The following is a 23,724-nucleotide window of genomic DNA, read 5'->3' as shown; positions in this document are numbered from 1 at the left end:
CTCGCTAGACTGCTCCCATCCCTCCTCCCACCCCATCGCAACTATAGCTACCGATGGTGCTGCAGGCGCAAATGCCCCTGGTAATACCAGCCTAGTCAATGGTAGGTTGAGAAGACCTCCGTTGTCCCTCCCTCATGGCTCCATCCTCCTTCTCTTCATTTTTTGTTTTCCTCTCTCGTCCTTTCCCCTCTTTTTTCTCTCTAGCCGTCTGAGCAGCCCTCCTACTGCCTGCATGTCACCCGAAATCTGTGAACCTCCTCTTTTCGTTCCTCTCTTCTGCCCCTCTCTTTGTGCGGCTACTACAGGTCATGTAGTTCTTAAGATAACCGACCGATTTTCTGCAGCCTTAAAGGAATAGTCCGGTTATAAATCAAATGAACCGGATTGGTCACTGAGCCCAGATGCTGTCAATCAAGCAAGTCGAGTTTGGCATCCAAACTTTTGCTTCTTTAATTGAGAACGGGAGAAGCTAGGCTAACATTGCTAACTAACACTGGACTTGGACTGTCACCAATTTACTCATCTCTGTAAACACGCCCCCAAAACCATTCATCTCTCAGCCGGCCCCTCAGAGCTCCTCCAGATCTTCATTAGTTTGGTGAATGGGTGTGGTTTAGAAGATGCAAACATTAATAAACGTCTCCACGGAGCTGAGGAACGCTGGAGGAACCTGGAACCACTTTCACCTCAGCACAGTGGGTGGTATCACTCCGCCCACTGTGGAACAGCACGGCAGAGCGGGATGTTATGAGGATGACGTTCCTTTTTTAAGCTAATTAAAGAATTTGTGGGAGTGTGTTTACAGAGATGAGGTCAAATATTAGCTTTAATTAAATATTTGCTTTGAGCAGAACCTTTAATCAGTGTCCTTAATCCATGATTCTTTCTATTCTATATATATACTGTGCAAAAGTTATAGACAATAATTAGAATTATAAACACTAATATTAGCATAAATTCCTACAGAAAGTGAAGTGGTGGTGGTTCTCCATCACTGTGTTCATTAGTAGAACATCTCCAAAGTTCTCCTCTCTCATGGAGTCTAGTATTATTTAGAGTTCTCCTCAGATCAACACCTGGTTTGGTGGTAAATCAGGGCTTAATGATGGTAAATCAGGTGAGCTGCTGCTGCTGCTGCTGCTGCTGCTGCTGGAGTTGAACACATCCTCCACGCTGTGCTGCCTGGACTGGGGGGCGTCCAGGAGAACCCTGGAGGAACCGAGCTCTGTTCTTCAGACTAGCTCACCGACAAGATCTCACTACTTTCTTTCTTCAGAATGAGAAGCTCTTGTTTCTCCTTTTTACTGGATTCATGTTCAGCTGAATCTGATCTGATGAGATCTGGAGCTTCTACAGTGAAACTCTTTAGGGTTTAGAGGCCTACGGCTTTTGCACAGTACTATACTAAAGGTAGCTGACTCAGCAGTTCTTTACTAGCTTACCCTACTAGCCCCCTGTCCCCCCTCCGTCATCTGTGGTGTTGCATGCGCATCCTGCCGTCAGTCTCTCCTGCATGTCCTGTGTGGTTGTGTACTGTTGCTCTATCCCTTCTTCTTCTTGTTGTGTGTGTTTTGTGTGTGTTTGTTCTTCTTCTCCCCATGAAATATCTGAATGGCTTGTTCTTGTATTGTTGATGTGTCAAGCTCTTGATCATTGGAGGGAACCACACATTACTTCTGTCCACTCAGAACAACTAAGTAGAACCCATAGTTAGAGAACTTCAAACGTCAAACTACAAATAGTTCTTTGAGCGATGCCATAGAAGAACCACCCTTGTGAGAGCTGTACCCTCATCCTTGGTTACATGAAGATCCATGAAGATCCATATCAGGTTAAAGCCTTTTTACGCTCACATACACTATCTGTCCAAATGTTTGTGGACACCCCTTCTAATGAATGCATTCAGCTACTTTAAGTTGCACCCATTGCTGACACAGATGTGCAAATGCACACACACAGCTTGTCTAGTCCCTGTAGAGAAGAAGTACTGCCAATAGAATAGGACTCTCTGGAGCTGATAGTCAACATGAACCTATTAGCCTAGAGGAGTATACCCCCCAACCCCCCCCCCCCCCCCCCCCCCCCAGGTGGGGACAGTGGTGGCTCAGCGGTTAGAGCGCCGGGATATCGATAACAGGGTTGTGGGTTCGATTCCCGGGCTCGGCAAGCTGCCACTGTTGGGCCCTTGAGCAAGGCCCTTTACCCTCTCTGCTCCCCGGGCGCTGGAGTTGGCTGCCCACCGCTTTGGGTGTGTGTGTGTACTCACTGCCCCTAACACATGTGTGTGTGTGAGTGTGTGTTCAATACCAGATGGGTTAAATGCGGAGGACATATTGTCCATACTGTACAGTGACAAATACGTGCACCTTTATCCTTTATCCTTTATCATCGTCCAACTTCCTGACCTCACAAACGCTCTTGTTGCTGAATGCAATCAAATCCTCACAGCAATGCTCCTCCTAAATCTAGTAGAAGGCCAGTAGAGACTTCAATAACAAAAGCAGGATCAGCCCTTTTTTGTTTAATCTCCTTGATTTCAGACAAAACAGTCAACAACAAGCAGGTGTCCCAATACTTTTGTCCAAATGGTTTCTCTCTACAAGCATCATTCTTTATGGTCCCAAATGTTGTTCTTTAATGGCATTTCTCAAAGAATCAGTTATGTAGTTATATATAAACTATATAATTATATTATTTACATATGTATATATGTAATTATTTAGTTCTAATTATTATATGTGAGATATTCTGTGGCATCTCCATCATCTCCAGCTCTGATGAACGACAAATATTTCTATTTTGCCACAAAATGAACAAATTGGCACAAATCTCATCTGGAGCTCTTCTCTCAGATGTTCATGAATGCTTGTGGTAGACTCATGCTGCGAGCGTAATGGAAGCTCCAGCCGTTCTGCAGAGTCTGCACAAGGTAAAAAAACAGTCCCAGCGTTTGCATAAAGTTAAACTTCTGGTGCATCGAGTCCCTTCTGCTGAGTCACAGCTGCTCACCCGAACCCATACTGTACCTCAGTACCTCATTATGAGATAACTGTGTGTTATGTATGTTACTGTCACTGAGATGTTGATGAAATATTCATTTTCTGTCTTCCTTTTTATTTTGGTTTCACTGTTTCCGTCCCTGTGATGAATGTTTTATCGTCTGCTTTCTGTTATTTTTGTTCCGTGTCTCGTATGTCTTCATCGTAGGTAAAATGCAGGATGGAAATATGGAGAACAACCAGACCAAAGGTAACCTACTTTCACTTTACCGCCTGGTTTGAGCTCTCACAGTGTTTCCTTTTCTCTCTCTCTCGCTCTCTCTCGCTCTCGCTCTCACTCTCTCTCTTCTCCCAACGCAGTGCAGATTCCAGTCCTGACGTCTGTTTGCAGTGTTGTCGTTTCTCGTTTCTGGCTGTCTGCTGCTTCTTCCGAGTGTCTCAGGGCCTCTTGATTATCTCCTCGCCTTGGTTTGGCTCAGGCTGGAGCTCTCTGCACAGCTTTCATTAACGTTCTGCTCTGAAGAAACGTAGCCTCGGTAGTCAAAGTGGAGCGGGGGTTTGGGCTTTGAGTGAGTGAAGGTCAAAGGTTAAATGGATCTGTCGGAGAACGAGCTTCCCAGTATATATACACATCATGGAATGTGCTCATGGAATGATGGAATACTGCGTAGCTGACATAAGCTAACCGATCAGCCCTAACATTACTACCACCTGCCCCCTTTTGTACCACCACGACAGCACTGACTCCCCTAGACACGCCCCCAAAACCATTCATCTCTCAGCCGGCCCCTCAGAGCTCCTCCAGATCTTCATTAGTTTGGTGAATGGATGTGGTTTAGAAGACGGTGGGACTTACTTTAGTCTACAAACGCAAACATTAATAAACGTCTCCACAGAGCTGAGGAACGCTGGAGGAACCTGGAAGCACTTTCACCTCAGCTCAGCGTGTGGTGTCATTATTGTTATAGACAATAGTTAGAATTATAAACACTAATATTAGCATAAATACCTACAGAAAGTGAAGTGGAGGTGGTTCTCCATCACTGTGTTCATCATTAGAACATCTCCAAAGTTCTCCTCTCTCATGGAGTCTAGTATTATTTAGACCTCTGACCTTGTCCTGTGGGATCTGGAACCAAGGCTTTAGTGAGGGGCAGATTTAAATTTTAGTCCTGTAAGTTGGGAGGTGGGACGTCCATGAGAATGAAGAATGAGCCTCGGGCGCCAATGATTGCCCATTGCTGGTCCACAGGTTGTCCTTCCTTGGAGCACGTTTGGTAGGTACTGACACACCCAGTTGTCTAGAACATCACAGTTCCTGTGGTTCATATCCCTACGCTTACCCATTTTCCTCAATTCCTTCAGGAGCTGACCGTTCACTCGCTGCCTAATATGTAGATCCCACCCCTTGACTGATAGATGCCACTGTAGATAAAGATGATCAATGTTCTTTCTCTTTAACTGTCACTGGTACTAATGTTATGGCTGATTGATTATGACTGATTATGCTATCCAGAAAGTTCTTACCCAAGATGTTCTTTGTGTAACTGCTGAAGCTCCCGAAGATGCTCGGTTTTCGGTGTTATCGCGTTGGTTCTTGGCAAAACATCCAGACATCCAGCTCCATCTGTTTACCGCCTGATATTATCAGGATAGCGTCTGTCGAGTTTCAACTTCTTAGGGCTTGTTTGACAGTTCATTAACTGGTGGTCATCTGTGTGTTTGGTACTGTAGCCTTTTCAGGTCAGTCGACCAAGGTCGGCCTCTTCATCTGTAAAAGTCTGTGAAAGTCCATCAGCCGAGACAAGGGTCTGAAGTTTGTCTGTCTACATTTTTGCACTGGAGATACGATGCTAATGTAGCTGGAAAGTAGTGGAAGCTGATTTAGAGCAATTAACACCATGCCTAGACCATCATACACTCGCCTTAATTGCTCTACATGGTCAATCAAGGGTACTAAAACAACATAATCCTGCTTATGTTGGAGCAACTGTCTCTACTGTCCAGGGAAGAAGTAGAGCTTTCTACTAGATTCTGGAGGAACATTGCTGTGAGGACTGAATTGCATTCAGTGACAAGAAATTTAGTGAGGTCCAGAGGTTGGATGATGATCACCACCTCACCTCATCACCCCCAACTCCTGAATCCATCCCAAAAGTACTGGATGGAGCTCCACCATCCATCATTTTCCAGATATTTCTTCCACTGCTTCACAGCTCAATGCTGAGGGGCGTTATACTACCCCTCTACCAGCCCACGCTTGGCATTAGGCAGCATGCAACCAGTAGGTTCATGTTTATCTGCTCTGGAGAGTCCTATTGTATTGGCAATACTCCTCTACAGGGACTGTTTAAGTTGCAATGAGAGTAAAATGAATGCATTTATTAGAAAGGGTGTCCACAAACATTTGGACATGTAGTGTAAATCTATGTTAGACCAGAAACAATTCATTTAAATCAGGGGTCTGACTAATCCTAACTGACCACAATTTTTTGTTTGTAGAAAATGATGAAGGACAACAACTTGGTTCATCATCTGGATGCCTGTGAGACCATGGGCAATGCTACAGGGACTAGACTATGCTATGTGTGTGTGTGCTTTAGAAAGAGTGTCCACAAACATTTGGACAGAGAGTGTATGTTGAGTGGCTTTTTTGCTCCCTGCCACTGTTATCTCTAAAAACCTTTTTACTTGGTAGTTACATTAGTCGTGTAGCTTCACTGCAAAGCTACCAAAGCAAACTTCAGACGCCCCTTCATCATGTCTCGACTGATCGACTACATCTGAGGGAAGGAGAATTTGTAGGTAGTATTTCCTTTACGGCCTGGTTAACGTTGTCTACACACACAAAAATAGAGAAAGCTATTGATTGCTTAAGTCCTGGAAATCTGGAAAGTCCTGACCCAGCAGATCTGACCGAGCAGCCGGGCGTTCTGTAGTCAAAATCTTTCCCCTCTGACCATTACAGTAAAGAAGCAAGACGGTGCCGCTGCCATGGAGATGCAGCCGCTCAAGAGTGCGGAAGGTGGGGAAACGGATGAAAAAGAGAAGAAGAAATCCAGCGTCTCCAAGAAGGAGAAGTCGGTCCTTCAAGGCAAGCTGACGAAGCTGGCCGTGCAGATCGGCAAAGCAGGTACGTGGACTTTTTGGGTAGCTGTAGACGTTGCTGAGATCCCATCAGCACTCCCGCTCAGATAACACGTCCATGTGGGGCCGGTACGAGTAGCCCAACTGAGAACCAGAAAGTTTTGTCCTGGGGTTCAAAGGTGGATCCAAATATGGATGCCCACCAGGGTCAGTGATGGGAAGGACCAGGAGGGGTTAAACATGGACACCATCTGGGTTGTACACTGCATACAGGGCTGAGATGGGACCCATGTGAGATTAAGGTGGGCTGTAATGATGATGAGGCCCATTTAGGAAGCAAGTACAAACCCACTCAGAGCTGTAGGGACCATGGGTCCACCCATGTGAGCCCCACATGAGCATGTTGGCTGAGTGGAGGCCTATTAGAGATCTACAGAAGGTTTAGCTTCAGCCCTACTTAAGCCCACCTGATTCATCTAATTGGTGTCTTCAGAAGTGCTTAGCTTAGCTGTGTCCTATTCACTATATAGTGCTTTTGGTCCCTTATCTAGAATGACTTCATCGTGTGGTATCTGTTTGTGTCTCAGGTTTGGTGATGTCTGCCATTACGGTCATCATCCTGGTGCTCTACTTCGCCATTGACAACTTTGTGCTCCAGAAGAGACAGTGGCTGCCCGAATGTACTCCAGTTTACATCCAGTATTTTGTCAAGTTCTTCATCATTGGTGTGACTGTCCTGGTGGTGGCGGTTCCTGAGGGCCTTCCGTTGGCTGTCACCATCTCTTTGGCCTACTCTGTCAAGGTACAGCTCAGCACTGGTTAATATAATTGTCTCTGAGCTTTGGAACTTGCTCTGCATGACTGGTTTAAGAGGAGATGTCTCAATATGAGACCTAAAACATGTAGGATTTACTATTTCTGAGTCATGATTAATCTGATGGACCGCCGTGGATGCTTTGTAGATCAGCTGATCTTTAGCGAATGTTCCCCTAAATATTTGTTAGAATAGAACTAAACTCGGAATGAATAATGTAATGGACTCTATACAGTCCTAATCTTGAACGTCCAACATATCTGTAGATACACTGTATGGACAAAAGTATTGGGACACCTGCTGATTCATTGTTTAGTTGCATTCAGTGGCAAGAAATTCAGTGAGGTCCAGAAGTTGGATGATGATCACCACCTCACCTCATCATCAACATCTCCCCAATCCACCCCAAAAGTATTGGATGGAGCACCATCCATCATTTTCCAGAGAACATAGTTCTTCCACTGCTTCACAGCTCAATGCTGTGGGGGGGGGGGGGGCTCTGGAGAGTCCTATTGTATTGGCAATACTCCTCTACAGGGACTGTTTAAGTTGCAATGAGAGTGAAATGAATGCATTCATTAGAAAGGGTGTCCACAAACATTTGGACATGTAGTGTAAATCTATGTGAGACCCGAAACAATTCAAAAGCAGTGGTCCAACTAATCCTAACTGACCACAATTTTTTGTTTGTAGAAAATGATGAAGGACAACAACTTGGTTCGTCATCTGGATGCCTGCGAGACCATGGGCAACGCTACGGCTATCTGCTCGGACAAGACTGGCACACTGACCACTAACAGGATGACGGCAGTGCAGTGCTATGTGGGAGATGTTCACTACAAAGAGATCCCGGACCCCAGCTCCCTCCCGCCCAAAACCCTGGATATATTGGTCAATGCTATATCGATCAATAGCGCCTACACAACCAAAATCCTGGTAAGAGACCCTTCTGTCTTTCTGCTGCTTGAATCCAATGACCATAGAAAGCCTGGACAGCGAGCGCAGCGTCTGTCAGAAATGAAGCCACTACAAGTCTAGCGTCTCTGCTGGCTGGTTGCAGTATAATATGTAGCTCTGCCCATCCCCATATGTTTCAATGACAAAACAGCCCCACTCATTTATCGGCCCATTTTCTAACCCCTTACTCTGCAATATCGCAAGAAGGCGGAGCTACACTTAGGAATGAAGTGACTGACAGACAGACAGCCTTGGCTGGAAGAGACCGGTGGTCTGTAGGACCTGCATGCCGTCCTCTCTGTTCAGTACATGGAGGAGGTGTAGAGCTGTAGAGGAACTTCCATGAGCTACACTTTTACTGTTGGAGCTGTCCAACAGTAATCCAGGGGAAAATCCGCTCTGCTGCTGCACTGGAAGCTCAGTGAAGATGGTCTGAGACACTGAGGCTCGGTCTGGGAGAAGGGGGCGGGGCTACCAAATGAGTAGGCGAGTCTAGCACCCTGCCTCTGAGCTCTACTGAGCAGACTCTGTCTGCACATGTAACAGCATGGCGGACAGTTCTGGCTTCATTTCTACAGAACGGAAGGGGACGGAGACATGGCGTCCAGGTTTTCTACAGTCTCTGCAGTTTCTGCAGTTAGGAGAGGGTTTGGGGGCAGTTTACAGAAGTTAAGAACATAAAAGTGCAACCAGTAGCTCCACATAAAGCAGAACCCAGCTCTAGCATGGGAGATGTCCTACATTTGACAAGACCTCAAATGAAATTGTGCTAATTGGAAAAATCGCTCTTCTGCCATCTGTTTCGCAGCTTACAGTGGCGAGTGCTGTGTCTTTACGGCGGGCTTCATTAAAAGGAGGTCTATAAGGGGTGTTTCGTTTATTTATTTATTTGTTTATATATTTATTTTTGTTCATTTGCTAGCACTTCGATATAAATCGTGATTCCCATTTAACGAAGAGTCGCTCATGGTAGTGGCCACAGCGAGCTTATGTGGCATTTGCTTGGTCACAAAGTGACATTTCTCTGGTGCTGCTGGGTTCATAAGAGAAATCACAATTTGGGGAATGTCTTGTATTAAAATTGATGCTGTTGGTGAGCAGTTTTAGCGATTGGTTTGAAATTTGAATGGTAATTAGAGAAGTCGTTATCAAGCCTTGTCAATGATCTGAATACATGAATTATTATATATATTTACAGTACAAAGTACAGTACAGTATTTACTGTACAAAGTTTTAGGCCCCTAATCCCATTATTCTGAGTCTCTCAGCAGTGAGTTTTTACAGCAGAAGCTCCAGATCTCATCAGAACAGATAAAGCAGGTGAACATGAATCCAGTAAAAAGGAGAAACAAGAGCTTCTCATTCTGAAGAAAGAAAGTAGTGAAAGTAGTGCCCTTTGGAGAAAGGACAGTAAAAAAATATTATACTAATCACATTTTTAAGTGACAGCAATTAGATATATATGTATACAATTTTTAACAAAAATATTCATTTTCATTTGTAGTTGTCAGTTGCTTTTATAATATAGTGAGAGCCATAATCACAACGTCATATCCCTCTAAACATAAATTAAAAAGGTTCTTGTGATTATTATTATTATTATAATTGCTAATATTATTATTATTATTATTATTATTATTATTACTATTATTGTTGTTGTTGTTGCTATTATTATTATTATGATTGCTATTATAATTTATATTATTATTGTTATTATTAGTATTATTATTGTGGTTGCTGTTATTATTTTTATTGCTATTATTATTATTAGTAGTAGTAGTACTAGTAGTATTAGTGGTAGTATTGCTATTATAATTTATATTATTTTTATTATTTTTTACTGCTATTATTATTATTATTGTTGTTGTTGCTGCTGCTGCTGCTATTTTTATTATTATTATTATTATTATTATTATTGCTTTTATAATTTATATTATTTTTATTGTTATTATTTTTTATCATTCTTATGATTAGTATTATTATTATTGTTATGAAATGGGATCTGCCTAGCATCATTAGCCAACACTGCACTAAAGAGGCTCTCCTGGCTCTGTATCTAAGCTTTACAGCCCCAAACCCTAAACTCGGCTCGGTTCAGGCATTACAGTCCAGTACAGGTTAATGCTCTACGACCCTCACAGCCGAAGCTTCGCAAGAAACCGTCAGAATGCCATTTTCCCAGGTTCCCATAGAAAGCGTCTCTTGAGGAACCCTCCCGGATTCTGCCGGGTGTAGGAACTGTAAGTAGATGCTCCGGAGTCTCCCTCCCAGCAGGCTAGCACAACTGCTTGCGTAACTCATCCCTGGAGACAGAGCAGAGCAAGCTTTGATAAGCGCACAAAGGAGGACTTTGATATCTATATCATTTCAGTTGTCTGCTTAATTCAGGCCGACGTCAGCAGAAGCCTCTTCATTCTCTCTGTGGAGAGCTTCCCGAAGCCCGCGCCGTTCCCCCTCTGCAGTGTTTTAGTGCTGCGTTATGTAATCAGTGTGTGACCTGCTCTTCACCCGGCAGCCAGCCAGCCTTCTTTTATAAACTTTTCTGCAGTCTTCTCCTCAACCCGGTCCCACCTCAGCCGCTTTTTCTCTTCATGCTGTGATAAAACTGTCTTCTGTAAGAGCAGGGATATTCAGCCACTCCACTGCGGGGAGCTGGGGGGGTGGTAGTGTGGTGCTCAGAGCACACCTAGCACTGCACGGCCTAGAGGCAGTGGAATCTGCCCGCCCTCGGCTTTCAGTCTCATCCAGTAGCCTGGAAACCTGCTCTGACGTTCCTTTCAACATCTTCAGGTTTAGCTTTTTGGATTCAGGTGAAGTGCGAAGAACCTTTACATCAACTAAAAGTTCCTCAGACCTTTCTAATAGAACCAAAAGTGGTTCTTCTGTTCTCTTTAGAGAACCATCTAAAGCACCTTTATAGAGTGTTTAAGACTGTAATTACTGAACGTCACATAAATCTAAATAATAAAAATGCAAAACCTGACTGCAAACTGGGAATACTGGTCATTCGTACTGGGCTTTAATGCCTGGATGTTACAGATATTATATTAATATAATATAATATTACATTTGGAAATAACTGCGTTTTAGGAGGAGGAGCATGCCTAAAGCCCCACCTTCTAATCTAACATTCTAACTGCCTTGTTTACGTGTCTATGACAAGTTATTAAAGAGGGGACTGGCCTCCTGCCACAAGGCAGAAGCCACCTGATGATCCGATCTAGCAAGATTATTAAATATGATACAATAATTATATTGTTATATTTTGATATATAAGATTTTATTATAGATTATTCAATATTTTTAGGAATATTTGATATTTATATTCATAGTATTATAAATATTTGTTCAAAATAAATGGAAATCCGAGCGTTTTTGTGAGGGCCAGTCTAGATTTAACTGACCAAATACTTAGCCGGCGTATCATCAGCATATATATATATATATATATATATATATATATATATATATAGCATACTATATCTCATTTTAGCTGTTTTTCACTTTTCTTCATAGTATAAATGTGGCCATTGTTCTTTATCCTGTATCAGAATTTAATAGAATCGCTCCAAAATGGACTGAAATATAAATATTTTCCAATTGACTTCCATTAAAAGTTCTTCTATACATCTGCTGTCTGTGTGGATTTGTGAAATCGAACCCTGGCTGAAGGCTGGGGATGCTGCTTCCGTGTGCTCCGATACGCAGAGCTGTAGTCTGAGCTGTAGGCCGACTTCCTGAGCCGTCGCTCTCGAGTTGCCCCAACCACCTGTTCTGTCAGACCTCCAGGGCTCAAACACTGATGTCACTTTGACTAAGCCTCGTGAATCTTTAATCCGAGGTCAGGTGTACGCACTTGGAAACCTTGTGTTTTAGAGAGGACCGTTCTCTAGGTCAGGAGCCATGGTGGGTATTTAAATGGACCGGATTTTCAGCTCGCCTCGTTTCCGTCTCGTCTGTGGTCCTGTGAAGAACCATGAAGACTCACAGAAATGCTTAAAGGATTCCTCTCAAGGATGGAAAACCTCTTAAAAATGTTCTTTTAAGGAACAATTTAGAATGGTTCTGTACTAATTGGACAAAAGTATTGGGACACCTGCTTATTGTTCATTGTTTCTTCTGAAATCAAGGGTATTAAAAAGAGTTAGTCCTGCTTTTGTTGGAGTAACTGTCTCTACTGTCCAGGGAAATGCACACAGCATTGCTGTGAGGATTTGATTGCGTTCAGCTACAAGAGCATTAGTGAGGTCAGGTTGGATGATGATTGGCACCCCACCTCATTCATCCCCAACTCCTCCCTAACTCACAAATCCCAAAAGTACTAAATGGAGCTCCACCACCACCATCATTCCAGAGAACACAGCTCTTCCACTGCTCCACAGCTCCTCAATGCTGGGGGGCTTTATACCCCTCTAGCCCACGCCTGGCATTATTAGGCAGCATGGAGCCAATAGGGTCATGATGTTAATCTGCTCCAGAGAGTCCTATTCTATTGGCAGTACTTCTTCTCTACAGGGACTAGACTAGTTGTGTGTGTGCATTTGCACACCTGTGTCAGCAATGGGTGCAACTTAAAATATCTGAATGCATTCATTAGAACGGGTGTCCTTAAACTTTTATAGCAATTGAAACATTTCTGGTTCTACAAATCTTTCTAAAAAGAACCAGACTCAAGCTGAAGACGCCTGTTCACCAGCTGGAGAACCGCTAAAGCTTTTTATGCAAGACCCCTTGATGAACCCCCTTGTTCAGTGGTACAGCCGAGGAGATGAGCACAGTCTAATTCCAACTGGTTTGATTGCTTTTGCCAAAAATAAATGGACGCGCATAATGACGTACTAATAACATGAGAAAATAGCTTTTTCTCAGCAAGAACATATCGTATCGAACATATCGAGGCCTAACCCGGATGCTCATTTCGGTAACAGCATCACATGTTCGCGGTCAGCTTCATATGGTCACTCGAACCCCGGCATAATTAGCTGAAGTGAGGTCAAGGAAAAGGGGTCAGCGCCATATCAGCTTTCTTTTCTTTACTTAATTGGTGACTCCCCAGGCTTGCTGAGCTACTGTCAACTGGATTTGGTCCACCCCTGTGCACAGAAGTCTCCGACAGCTGCACACTAGCTGGGAGCACAGCTTGTGTTCACTACAGTCAGAATCAGCAGTAATTGGTGGAATTGCTTTCTCTGGGATGGAGCAGTAGTGGAGGGTTTGATGCGCACCCTCAGAACGCTGAGGTAGAAATACTGAGTGCTGGTCGCCGTCCAGTCGACTGTACCCACGTTATTCATCCCACGTTGCAGTTGGCACTGAATAAAAGGACTTCAGTGGACTTGAAGTTCTGCACTTAAGCTAATGGAGTGTAATGATTGCACAGGCTAAAATAATTATTTGCTAGAAATAGCAAGACTCTGCTGCCAATTACGAAGAAACGGCGCATGGCCGTAGGATATATGCTGCTTGTTGTTGTGTTGGGGAGCTCTTTTCACACTTCCCCTGTTTCAGAGGTGAAATATCTCCCCCCGGCTTCTGGAAACCTGTCCTGTCCGGCTGCAGCAGCGCCATGTGGCCCGAGGCGCTCGCCAAGACCTGCGAGACGCCTCAGGCCTCAGACGCCCTTTTCCTCCCTCGCCTATCCTGCCGTCCGAATGAGGGCCTGTCACTTTGAGTATTGGTAATGGGGTGAAATCAAAGAGGTGGCATGACAATGACCTTCTTGGGGACATGGAAGGAGGGGAGCGGTTCGGGCCCCTGCAGCTTCCGTGGGGTGCGGGTTGGGAGCCCCGTGTCGAGCGGCGCTGGAAAGAGGAAGTGAGTCTGCCAGCTCTCGCTCTGCCATATGCCAAGGCTCGCAGGAGAGTAGGCTGACCAGGGAGAGGACAGCCGTTCGGCCGGCTTTCGAGTGCCAACCTCTCTCATTGGGGTGTCTCGAAGCCCGCGTCAGATCGGCCGGTCAAAGTGAAACGCACAAGGACGGTCAGATATGATACAGTGCTGTGAACAAGGCAAAGACAACACTGGTAAACACACAATGCAGCTGTGTTTTAGAGAGGACCGTTCTCTAGGTCAGGAGCCATGGTGGGTATTTAAATGGACCGGATTTTCAGCTCGCCTCGTTTCCGTCTCGTCTGTGGTTCTGTGAAGAACCAGGAAGACTCACAGACATGGAAAAGGATGGAAAACCTCTTGAATGTGTTCTTTTAAGGAACCTTTTAGAATGGCTCTACACTAAAAGGACAAAAGTATTGGGACACCTGCTCATTGTTCATTGTTTCTTCTGAAATCAAGGCTATTAAAAAGAGTTTCTCCTGCTTTTGTTGGAGTAACTAGTCTCTACTGTCCAGAGAAGAAGACTTTCTACTAGATTATGGAGGAGGAGCATTGCTGTGAGGATTTGATTGCGTTCAGTGACAAGAGTATTAGTGAGATCAGGATGTTGGATGATGATCACCACCCCATCTCATCATCCCCAACTCCCCAATTCATCCCAAAAGTACTGGATGGAGCTCCACCACCATCATTCCAGAGAACACAGTTCCTCCACTGCTCCACAGCTCCTCAATGCTGGGGGGCTTTATCCCCCTCTACTAGCTCACGCCTGGCATTAATAGGCAGCATGGTGCCAATATGTTCATAATGTTAATCTGCTCCGGAGAGTCCTATTCTATTTGCAGTACTTCTCTACAGGTAAACACACAATGCAGCTTCTAAATGACCACCATGTGAAAAAGTAAATGCCCCCTGATCCCATTTAAGAAGGCAATCGCCCGTTTAAGGTCTTGCCACAGCATCTTAATAGGATTTAAGTGAGGACTTGGACTGGATCAGGCCAGAACCTTTCATTTGTTTTGTTTTTTGGAGCCGTTCAGAGCCGAACTTGCTTGTTTGCTTCAGATCTAAAAAAAAATAATGTGACAAATATGCATAAAAAGGAGATATATGGGGGCAGGCCCCGCCCCCAAAACCCGAAAACTCTAGAAACTAAGTTTTAAAGCCCCTGGAAACCTAAATCTGAGCTTTCTTTCTAATTAAGTGAATCGGGCCCCTCAAGGCCCCCAGTGTAAATGTACAAAGCTTGTCTTATAAAGATCTTCCCAACGTCTAATAAATGTCTGCTGTATTCCACCAGTATTACTCTTCTCTCCAGGTGGAGTGGGCGGTCCTAAAAGTGGGTCAGCATACCCTTGACCAATCACTAGGCCCTCTCTTTTTGAGTCTGAGCACCCTGGAGAGCTAAAGCTAAAGCTAAATCTCAAAACGTGTCTTCAGGCTGAATTTTGATATATCCTGGGATTAAATTCAATTCAATTCAGTTAAAAATTATCATCAGGCCAGTGACGACAGTGGCAGGGAACCTAGACTCAGAAGGGGAATCCACCCTCCACACAACAAGAAGGGCACTTGTGGCAGTTGGTGTAGATGTCTGTGGCTGTATAGGACGTGTGATTTAGCCAGCTCTAGCTTTGTGGGTCTGATATCTGCCTGGATGTGCTTTGCTTTTTCAGCCTCCAGATAAGGAAGGAGGTCTCCCCAAGCAGGTGGGCAACAAAACCGAATGTGGCCTGTTAGGACTGGTCCTCGACCTGAAGCGGGACTACCAGCCCATCCGGAACCAGATCCCAGAAGAGAAGCTTTACAAGGTGTACACGTTCAACTCGGTCAGGAAGTCAATGAGCACTGTAACTAAGCTTCCGGACGGCAGCTTCAGGATGTACAGCAAAGGAGCCTCTGAGATTGTCCTGAAGAAGTAAGTGCCTTTATTTCGCTTCTCTTCAGCCGATCTTTAGACGATCTTGGTCAGTCTTAGTCCTGGACTACCTATCTCACAGTTGGTCCTGGACCTCCAACCTCAAATTTGGTTGTGGACTATTAATCCCAGTCTTGATCCTGGACAACCAATTTTAATTTTGGTCCAGGACTACAATTTTAGTTTTGGTCTTGGTCTTGAACTACCAATCTCAGTTATGTCCTGGACTACCAATTTAGTCTTGGTACTGGACTACCAATCTTAGCTTTGATCCTGGACTACAATCTTAGTTTTGGTCCTGGATTATCAATCTTAGCTTTGGTCCTGGACTACCAATTTCAGTCTTGGTCCTGGGTTTACCAATCTCAGTCTTGTTCTGGACAATGAATTTCAGTTTTGGTCCTGGACTACAATCTTAGTTTTGGTTCTGGATTATCAATTTTAGCTTTGGTCCTAGACTACCAGTCTCAGTCTTGGTTCTGGGTTACCAATCCTAGTCTTGTCCTGGACTACCAATCTTAGTTTTGGTCCTGGACTACGAATTTTGGTCTTGTCCTGGACAATAAATTTCAGTTTTGGTCCTGGACTACAATCTTAGTTTTGATCTTGGATTATCAATTTTAGCTTTGGTCCTGGACTACAGTCTTAGTTTTGGTCCTGGAATTCCAATCATATCTCAATCATTGAATCTAGTGTGTTTAGAGCAGGAGAACCTCAGGACAGAACAGGGGAAAGAGGGTTGAGAGGCATGACTCGGAACTCCAGTCAGAAATGACCCTTTTAAAGTCCTTTAGGAGGGTTGTATTGATTTTGTATTGACACCACTGACCCCGATGATCTTGGTGTAGGTGCTCTCGTATCCTGAATGAAGTGGGTGAGGCCCGAGTTTTCCGGCCCCGGGACAGGGATGAGATGGTGAAGAAAGTGATCGAGCCAATGGCCTGCGATGGACTTAGGACCATTTGTGTGGCTTACCGTGACTTCCCCGGAGACCCTGAGCCACACTGGGAAGACGAGAACAACATTGTGTCTGACCTGACGGCAATCTGCGTGGTCGGAATTGAAGATCCAGTCAGGCCAGAGGTAAAGAGTCTCTCTTGTTTTGATAGTCTCTCTCTTTGTTAGAAAGGCTTGGTCAGATTCTCCTTACCAGAGCCACTTGCAGTTTAATCATGCTACAGAAGCAGGTAAATGTAGGTAAATGACTTCCAAAAGACTATCAGGAGCAGATTTACCAATACTTTACCAACGCGCCATCTCTACAAGATCTCTGAAGGCATCCTGCTGTGGTATCTGACACCAAGACCAACGTTACCTAGCAGGTCCTTTAAGTTGCCCTGTAAGTTGTGAGGTTGGTCCTCCATGAGCATCAGTGAGCCTCAGTTGCCCATGACCCTGTCACCAGTTCACTGGTTACCCTTCCTTGGAGCACTACTGCTGGGAAAATACCACAAGACCTGCTTGCTGATGTTTTGGAGATGTTCTGACCCAGTCGTCCAGAACATCACAGTATGGTCTTGTGGGGTGTTCCCCTCGGTATGCAGTGGTCAGTACCTACCAAAAGTGCTCCAAGGAAGGACAACCAGTGACCCAGCGACAGAGCCATGGGCGCCCAAGGCTCACTGATGCTCATGGAGGCCCTGTGCACCTCACAACTTACATGGCAACTTAAAGGATCGACTGCTATTGTTAGACTTGGTGCCAGATACCACAGCAGGACACCTTCAGACGTCTTCAGGGGACCTAAATTAGACTGATCAGTGTACTAACCCCAGTTGTCACAGCTGTGTCACTCATGACAGCATACTGTGTGTATGGTGTTGATGTGTAGTGCCATGCATTATCATTATCATCTCAGCTGCTTAGACGTAATGATGAACAGCTGGGAGTAGAAGAAGAAGACATTACATTGGATGGAACACACCGTTTAATGCCACAGCTTTGAGCATCTGTACTTGCTGTGCTCCTCCACTGCATTATTCAGCCCTTTGCTTTTATCTCTCCCTTTTCCTTCACTCTTGCTTTTCCTCTCTCCACGTCTCTTGGGCCATAGTTGCCGGTTTGCTGAAGACCTCTCACAAGAAGCAACATCAGCAATAGATACAGGTGCAGGATAGATACAGAATGCAAAGAAGTGTGGAGCAAAACTTCTGCTTCTAACTTCTAATATAAAAAGATTTGAATTCATATCATTTTAGAGAATTTCTATTGGTTTGTGGAATTTGGAGGCAATGTAAAGAACAACTGCCAGATTCACATTGTGTCAAAAATCTTGCAATTTTAGTCGTGGTCCTGGACTCTCAATCTTAGCTTTGGTCCTGGACTACCAATTTCAGTCTTGGTCCTAGGTTACCAATCTCAGTCTTGATCCTGGACTACAATCTTAGTTTTGGTCCTGGATTATCAGTATTATCTTTGGTCCTGGACTACAATCTTAGTTTTGGTCTTGGACTACCAATCTCAGTCTTGGTCCTGGGTTACCAATCTCAGTCTTGGTCTTGAACTACCAATCTCAGTTTTGGTTCTGGACTACCAATCTTAGTTTTGATCCTGGACAATCATTTTCAGTTTTGGTCCTGGAATAATCTCAGTCTTGGTCCTGGGTTACCAATCTCAGTCTTGGTCTTGAACTACCAATCTCAGTTTCTGTTCTGGACTACCAATCTTAGTTTTGATCCTGGACAATCATTTTCAGTTTTGGTCCTGCACTACAATCTTAGTCTTGGTCCTGGATCAATTTTAGCTTTGGTCCTAGACTACTGGTCTTAGTCTTGGTTCTGGGTTACCAATCTCAATCTTGATCCTGGACTACAATCTTAGTTTTGGTCCTGGGTTACCAATCTCAGTCTTGGTCCTGGACTACCAATCATATCTCAACCTCAGGACAGGGCAGGGGAACAAGGGTTGAGAGGCATGACTTGGAACTCCAGTCAGAAATGACCCTTTTAAAGTCCTTTAGGAGGGTTGTATTGATTTTGTATTGACACCACTGACCCCGATGATCTTATAGGTGTAGGTACTCTCGTATCCTGAATGAGGTGGGTGAGGCCTGAGTTTTCCGGCCCGGGACAGGCCATGACGTTTAAAATTGACTGTGCTTTAGTTCTACACTTTAAAAAATCCTCAAAATTTGCTATAAAATACTGGCGGGGTGGTCCCCAGAATTTCACCATATAATTTTCACCATGTCCACAGTGGATATCTATAGAAGACATTTCAGTTAGTTCGTTTTTTTGCTAATTGTAAATTTATAGATTCCAGAACTGTTTTTTTTATGTACAATACATTACTGTACTGCATCCTGAAAAAGCTGCTGTATCACCTTTTAAGCTTGAGCTAATATTGTGCAACTCCCGTCAGATGTATTGCTTCCCGGCTCCAGGCTCGACTCGCCCCGGTTTGCTAATAAATCAGCAGACACCTGAGAATCCGTAAACAAATCCATTTGAGTTAATGGTCTAATGTTACCGGTCACCTTCCTCTGCCACTGTCCATTATTAATGAAGCTCTTCCTCTCCAGTCTGTCCTCAATGAGTTAAGTGGAACTCCACTGTTGTTTCCAAAGCCCCCCAAAACGACTTGACGTCTGCCCAACAGGATAACATCTCAGGGCCCGTTTAGATGTCTAGACCGTTCCCTGCTTTCATTCAGCTGGAGATGTTGCTTAAACATGCAAAAAAAAAAGGTTGTGTGAAGCAGCTCACCAGTCCAGCCAGTGTCTAAACTGTCACACTAATACCTTGTATCTCCATTTGTGCCCTCTTTATGCACTTTTTGACATAAAGTGAATCTGCCAGTTTTATACATTGTAAAGAATGGATCAATAGAAATGCTCCAAAATGAGTCAAATCTTTTTACATTGGCTTCCATTGAAGGTAGAGACTCTGACAGTGACTGTATGCTGTAAAGACTAGAACTTTGACTAAAGACTAGTGGATTTACAGCAGGTTTTGAGATTAGAACCGATGAAAGTGTGTTGTTTTATTCGTTCTTTTCTTCTCAGGTTAAACAGACAAACCATTTCCGCAGTGTACAAACAGTCACAGCAAATAATAAAATGTGTCAATCATAACATTGTAAAGGATATTCCATTACATTCCACACACGTCAGTTTAACGAGTTATTCCTTACTCAAGGTACTTAAACGTAAATGACTAAAATAAAAACAAACAGCTAATTCGCTAAATCTACTACATACAATCTTCTAAATGATATGGAAAATGTATCGCTGTGTGGTAATTATGGTTAAGGTGTGGACCTGACCAACACTGCAGTTAAATATTAGCAAAAAAAAAGAACTGCAATTTCCATTTAATGTATGCAGTGTTCAATTTCATTTAGATATATATATATATATATATATATATATATATATATATATATATATATATATATATATAAATTTAATTAAAATATTTTATTATATTTAAAATGTTACATTTATTCATTTTTGTCAGTAATTGTGCTGATGGAATAAATTGTAATATATTTCATCATAAATATATCCCCATAAATGTATGGTCATAAAACATATAACTTTTAACCTTTCAATGAAAGTCTGTGTAAAAAATATGTTAAAAATATGAGATATTTTGGAGCATTTCTATTGGTCAGTTCATCATGAAATTCTGATACAATTGCCAAATTTAAGATATGTCAAAAAATACAAATATGTAGCATATATGTGATATATAATGTATAGATTTCCATTACAATGCGCAGGAGGTCTTGGCAGTGAGCTTGGAAGTGATGGGCTTGCAAACAGTACCCAGTACCATCCTATCGACCTCCAGCAGATGTTCACAGTCATTTCAGCATCATTTCTATTACAGAGCCTTGTCTTCACAGCTATCACCACCTCATTGGTTTTTAATGCAATCATGATGCTTCTCCTTCCTTTTGGAAGAGATGGGAGAAGTCCAATAGTCACAGTATTGGTTATTGGGTGCTGTGTTGATCCCGATCAGTTTGTGATACAGCTGTGTTTTTAATATTTAGCATCTCATATAATCATCACCTTACCCAGCAGTATAATCACAGAATGGTATGATGTCCACATTATGTGGCCCTAACGACGTCCGAGCAACAGACATCCTTCATGCTACAGCATTATGCTAATAGAGACAGAGAGAGAGAGAGAGAGAGAGAGAGAGAGAGACATTAAGGTAAAGGGAGGGTAGAAAGGTCTTGTTGTGTGCTGTATTTCTGCGCACTGCGGTGGTGTACTCATTTATCACAGCAGCAGTCTCCTCTGACCTGCGAGTGCAGGCGTGGGCTTGCGGTTTGTGGAGGCTCTCGCGCTGACCTTTTTCTCACAAGGTGGAGAGAGGCATTAAGCACCGAATTAGGGCCTGAAAGCTGCCTGTAGCTCTCGAACTCTCTTCCGGTCTGATCCGATCGATCAATATCCAGGTGAATCGATGCAGATTTTAATGCATCAGCTAATATTAATATCATGTGAGGCGTACATGGGTTGCACGTGGGCTAGATGGGTTAGATTCCAGGTGGGCTTGGGCTCTGAGTGGGTTTCTACATACATTATTACTGGGAGCCAGATGGGCTTAGGGCCCACACTAATCTCATATGGGTCTCGCAGTGCCTATGTTGGGACCTCTACTACCCCCCCCATCACTGACCCTGGTGGGCATCCATATGTGGGGCCAACGTACCCATACAAGCCCCAAATACATATGTTAGCTGGGTCAGTCAGCTAAGACATGTTTAGTGTCTGAAGTTGGCCTTGTATTTTAGAATGGGAGATGCTGGGCTAACACTGCTAGCAAACACTAGACTTAGACTGTCACCAATGTGTGTAAACAGGCCTGCAAGACTCAATCCGTCTCTCAGAGCTTCTCCAGATCGTCATTAGTTGGCAAATGAATGTGGTTTATGACATGGTTGTTTAACCCTTTAACACTCCAAGGCTTATCACACACTAAGGTGTATTACTCAGCATCTACAGGGACTTCTGTACAAACTGGTGGGGCTATTCTTTGCTAATGGAAGTGTGTAATAACACTTTTAAGTGGTTAAAACTCATTTATTTACTTTCTGGAGCCAATGATGGAAGATTTTGGTATATATATACTATATATATGTCGGTATTTGTTAGCAGTGTTAGCCTAGCATTTCATATTTTCAATTAAAGAAGCACACGTCATATACCCAACACATCTTGACTGACCTGGACTAAGTTATAAATCATATTAATTCAATTTTTCACCAAAGTGATCTCGGTTCACGCAGCTGTTCTCGCTAAACACTAGTAGTATGATCTACAGTAACGACAGGAGTACCTGGCCTGCACTGCTTAGACATCAGAAAAGGTTTGATTAGGAAACAGCTGAATTCTGAAGCACCTGGATTGCTGTGGTTCATGTGCTGAGTGCACGGTGTGACCGTATCAGCAACAATAAGACAACTCGAAGCCGTTCAGATCAGGGGAAAATAACCCTGACCGGATTTTCAGCGTGTTAATCTCTCTCTCTCCGCCGTGTCCACCTGCAGGTGCCTGAGGCTATCCGGAAGTGTCAGCGCGCCGGAATCACGGTGCTCTGAATGGGTTTCTACATACATTATTACTTGGAGCCAGATGGGCTTAGGCCCCACAGTAATCTCACATGGGTCCCGTTTAGGCCTCATATGCAATGTACAGGCCTATGGCCTATGTTGGGACCTCTACTGCCCTCCCCCCTCATAACTGACCCTGGTGGGCATCCATATGTGGAGCCAACTTACCCATACAAGCCCCAAATACACATTAGCTGGGTTATCACGTACTTCACACACAGTAATGACATGAGACATAAGACATGTTTAGTATCTGAAGTTGGCCTTGTATTTTAGAACAGGAGATACTAGGCTAACATTGCTAGCAAACACTAGACTTAGACTGTCACCAATCTCTGTAAACAGGCCTCCACCGTTCAGATCAGGGGAAAATAACCCTGACCGGATTTTTCAGCGTGTTAAAAAAGTGTGTTATCTCTCTCTCTCCGCCGTGTCCCCCTGCAGGTGCCTGAGGCTATCCGGAAGTGTCAGCGCGCTGGAATCACGGTGCGGATGGTGACCGGGGACAACATCAACACAGCACGAGCCATCGCCATCAAGTGCGGCATCATCCATCCCGGAGAGGATTTCCTGTGCATTGACGGCAAAGAGTTTAACAGGAGGATCAGGAACGAAAAGGGAGAGGTACTGCAGTCGGGAACCTTGGGAATAGATGGTGTAGGGTTCTCTCATCCATCCCTGAAACCCTCCATCTCCATCCAAGTAAAAGGAGCAGTTAATGAAACTGATTGGCCACGTAGTATCTCATACTTGTGAGAATGACAAAGTCCAGGCATGGAAACTAAATTCAAGGCCTAGATTTGAAGACCTTAGTCATAGACGTTCCTACAGTCTGCATTCCTATAGCCATAGACACATAGAGGCCTATTTTAGCTTGATTTAGGGCGTGTCAGGATGTCGTTGCTATGGTAACGACGGCAAAAGTTCGCTTAGCGTGACTCGAAACACGTAAATGTCATGTACTGAGTCTCTTAATTAATCATTGGTGTTTTTTTGGGGGCGTAACGTGCAGTCATAAACCAATCAGAGTGTCTCTCGCCACCGTTCCCTTTAAGAGCCAGGTGCGGTCAGTCTGACCTTGGCGGGTTGCTGTTTCAGTGGTGTAAAGCGTGGGGGGGGGGGGGGGGGGGGTGTACAAGCGCCAGGCTGCACACATCTGTGTTGACGATTCACCGCCAAGATAACGACGACCGTCTGACTGTTGACGAACGTCTGTCTAGGCTGTTTTCAGTCAGTGGAGCTCCTCCTGTGTTTTCCGTTGTGGAGATACGCAGCAATAGTCAATAGCAGAAATTGACCTGAACACCCCTCATTTCGAGACCACCGCTCCCATCAGCATAGAGATATTCACAAGCAGCGCTGCTGCACCATCCTTCAGTTAAAAAGAAACAAAATAAAACACTCCTAAAAGTCTTTCAAATCTTCCAAGTACAAATTTACAGTTTTTCCCAAATACTAATTAGATCATCCGGCGGTTGATCAATAATTATGCAGTAAAACGACGACAGTGTATGAAGTCATTGAGACACTGCTCAGCTTTATATCCC

At 44.0% G+C, this 23,724-nt stretch overlaps 1 protein-coding gene across 10 annotated transcripts in view; it reads left to right on the top strand.

Moving 5' to 3' along the window:
* Positions 1-23,724, top strand: part of atp2b2 (ATPase plasma membrane Ca2+ transporting 2) — a 154,826-nt gene that overhangs the window by 115,393 nt on the left and 15,709 nt on the right. For 7 of the 10 annotated variants that reach the window (XM_072665998.1, XM_072666005.1, XM_072665999.1 and 4 more), the window contains 8 exons: positions 9-101; positions 3,208-3,249; positions 5,968-6,132; positions 6,674-6,888; positions 7,594-7,836; positions 15,366-15,607; positions 16,456-16,690; positions 22,622-22,801. In XM_072665998.1, the coding sequence (XP_072522099.1) occupies positions 9-101; positions 3,208-3,249; positions 5,968-6,132; positions 6,674-6,888; positions 7,594-7,836; positions 15,366-15,607; positions 16,456-16,690; positions 22,622-22,801 (1,415 nt within the window). The remainder of the gene's footprint in view (positions 1-8; positions 102-3,207; positions 3,250-5,967; positions 6,133-6,673; positions 6,889-7,593; positions 7,837-15,365; positions 15,608-16,455; positions 16,691-22,621; positions 22,802-23,724) is intronic. The other 3 variants (XM_072666002.1, XM_072666004.1, XM_072666000.1) reach the window with 2 other exon arrangements.

Source organism: Salminus brasiliensis, chromosome 21 (genome assembly GCF_030463535.1).
Source record: "Salminus brasiliensis chromosome 21, fSalBra1.hap2, whole genome shotgun sequence".
Classification (NCBI taxonomy): Eukaryota; Metazoa; Chordata; class Actinopteri; order Characiformes; family Bryconidae; genus Salminus; species Salminus brasiliensis.
Note: the sequence above shows the minus strand (reverse complement) of the source record. Positions and strands in the feature narration are given on the sequence as shown.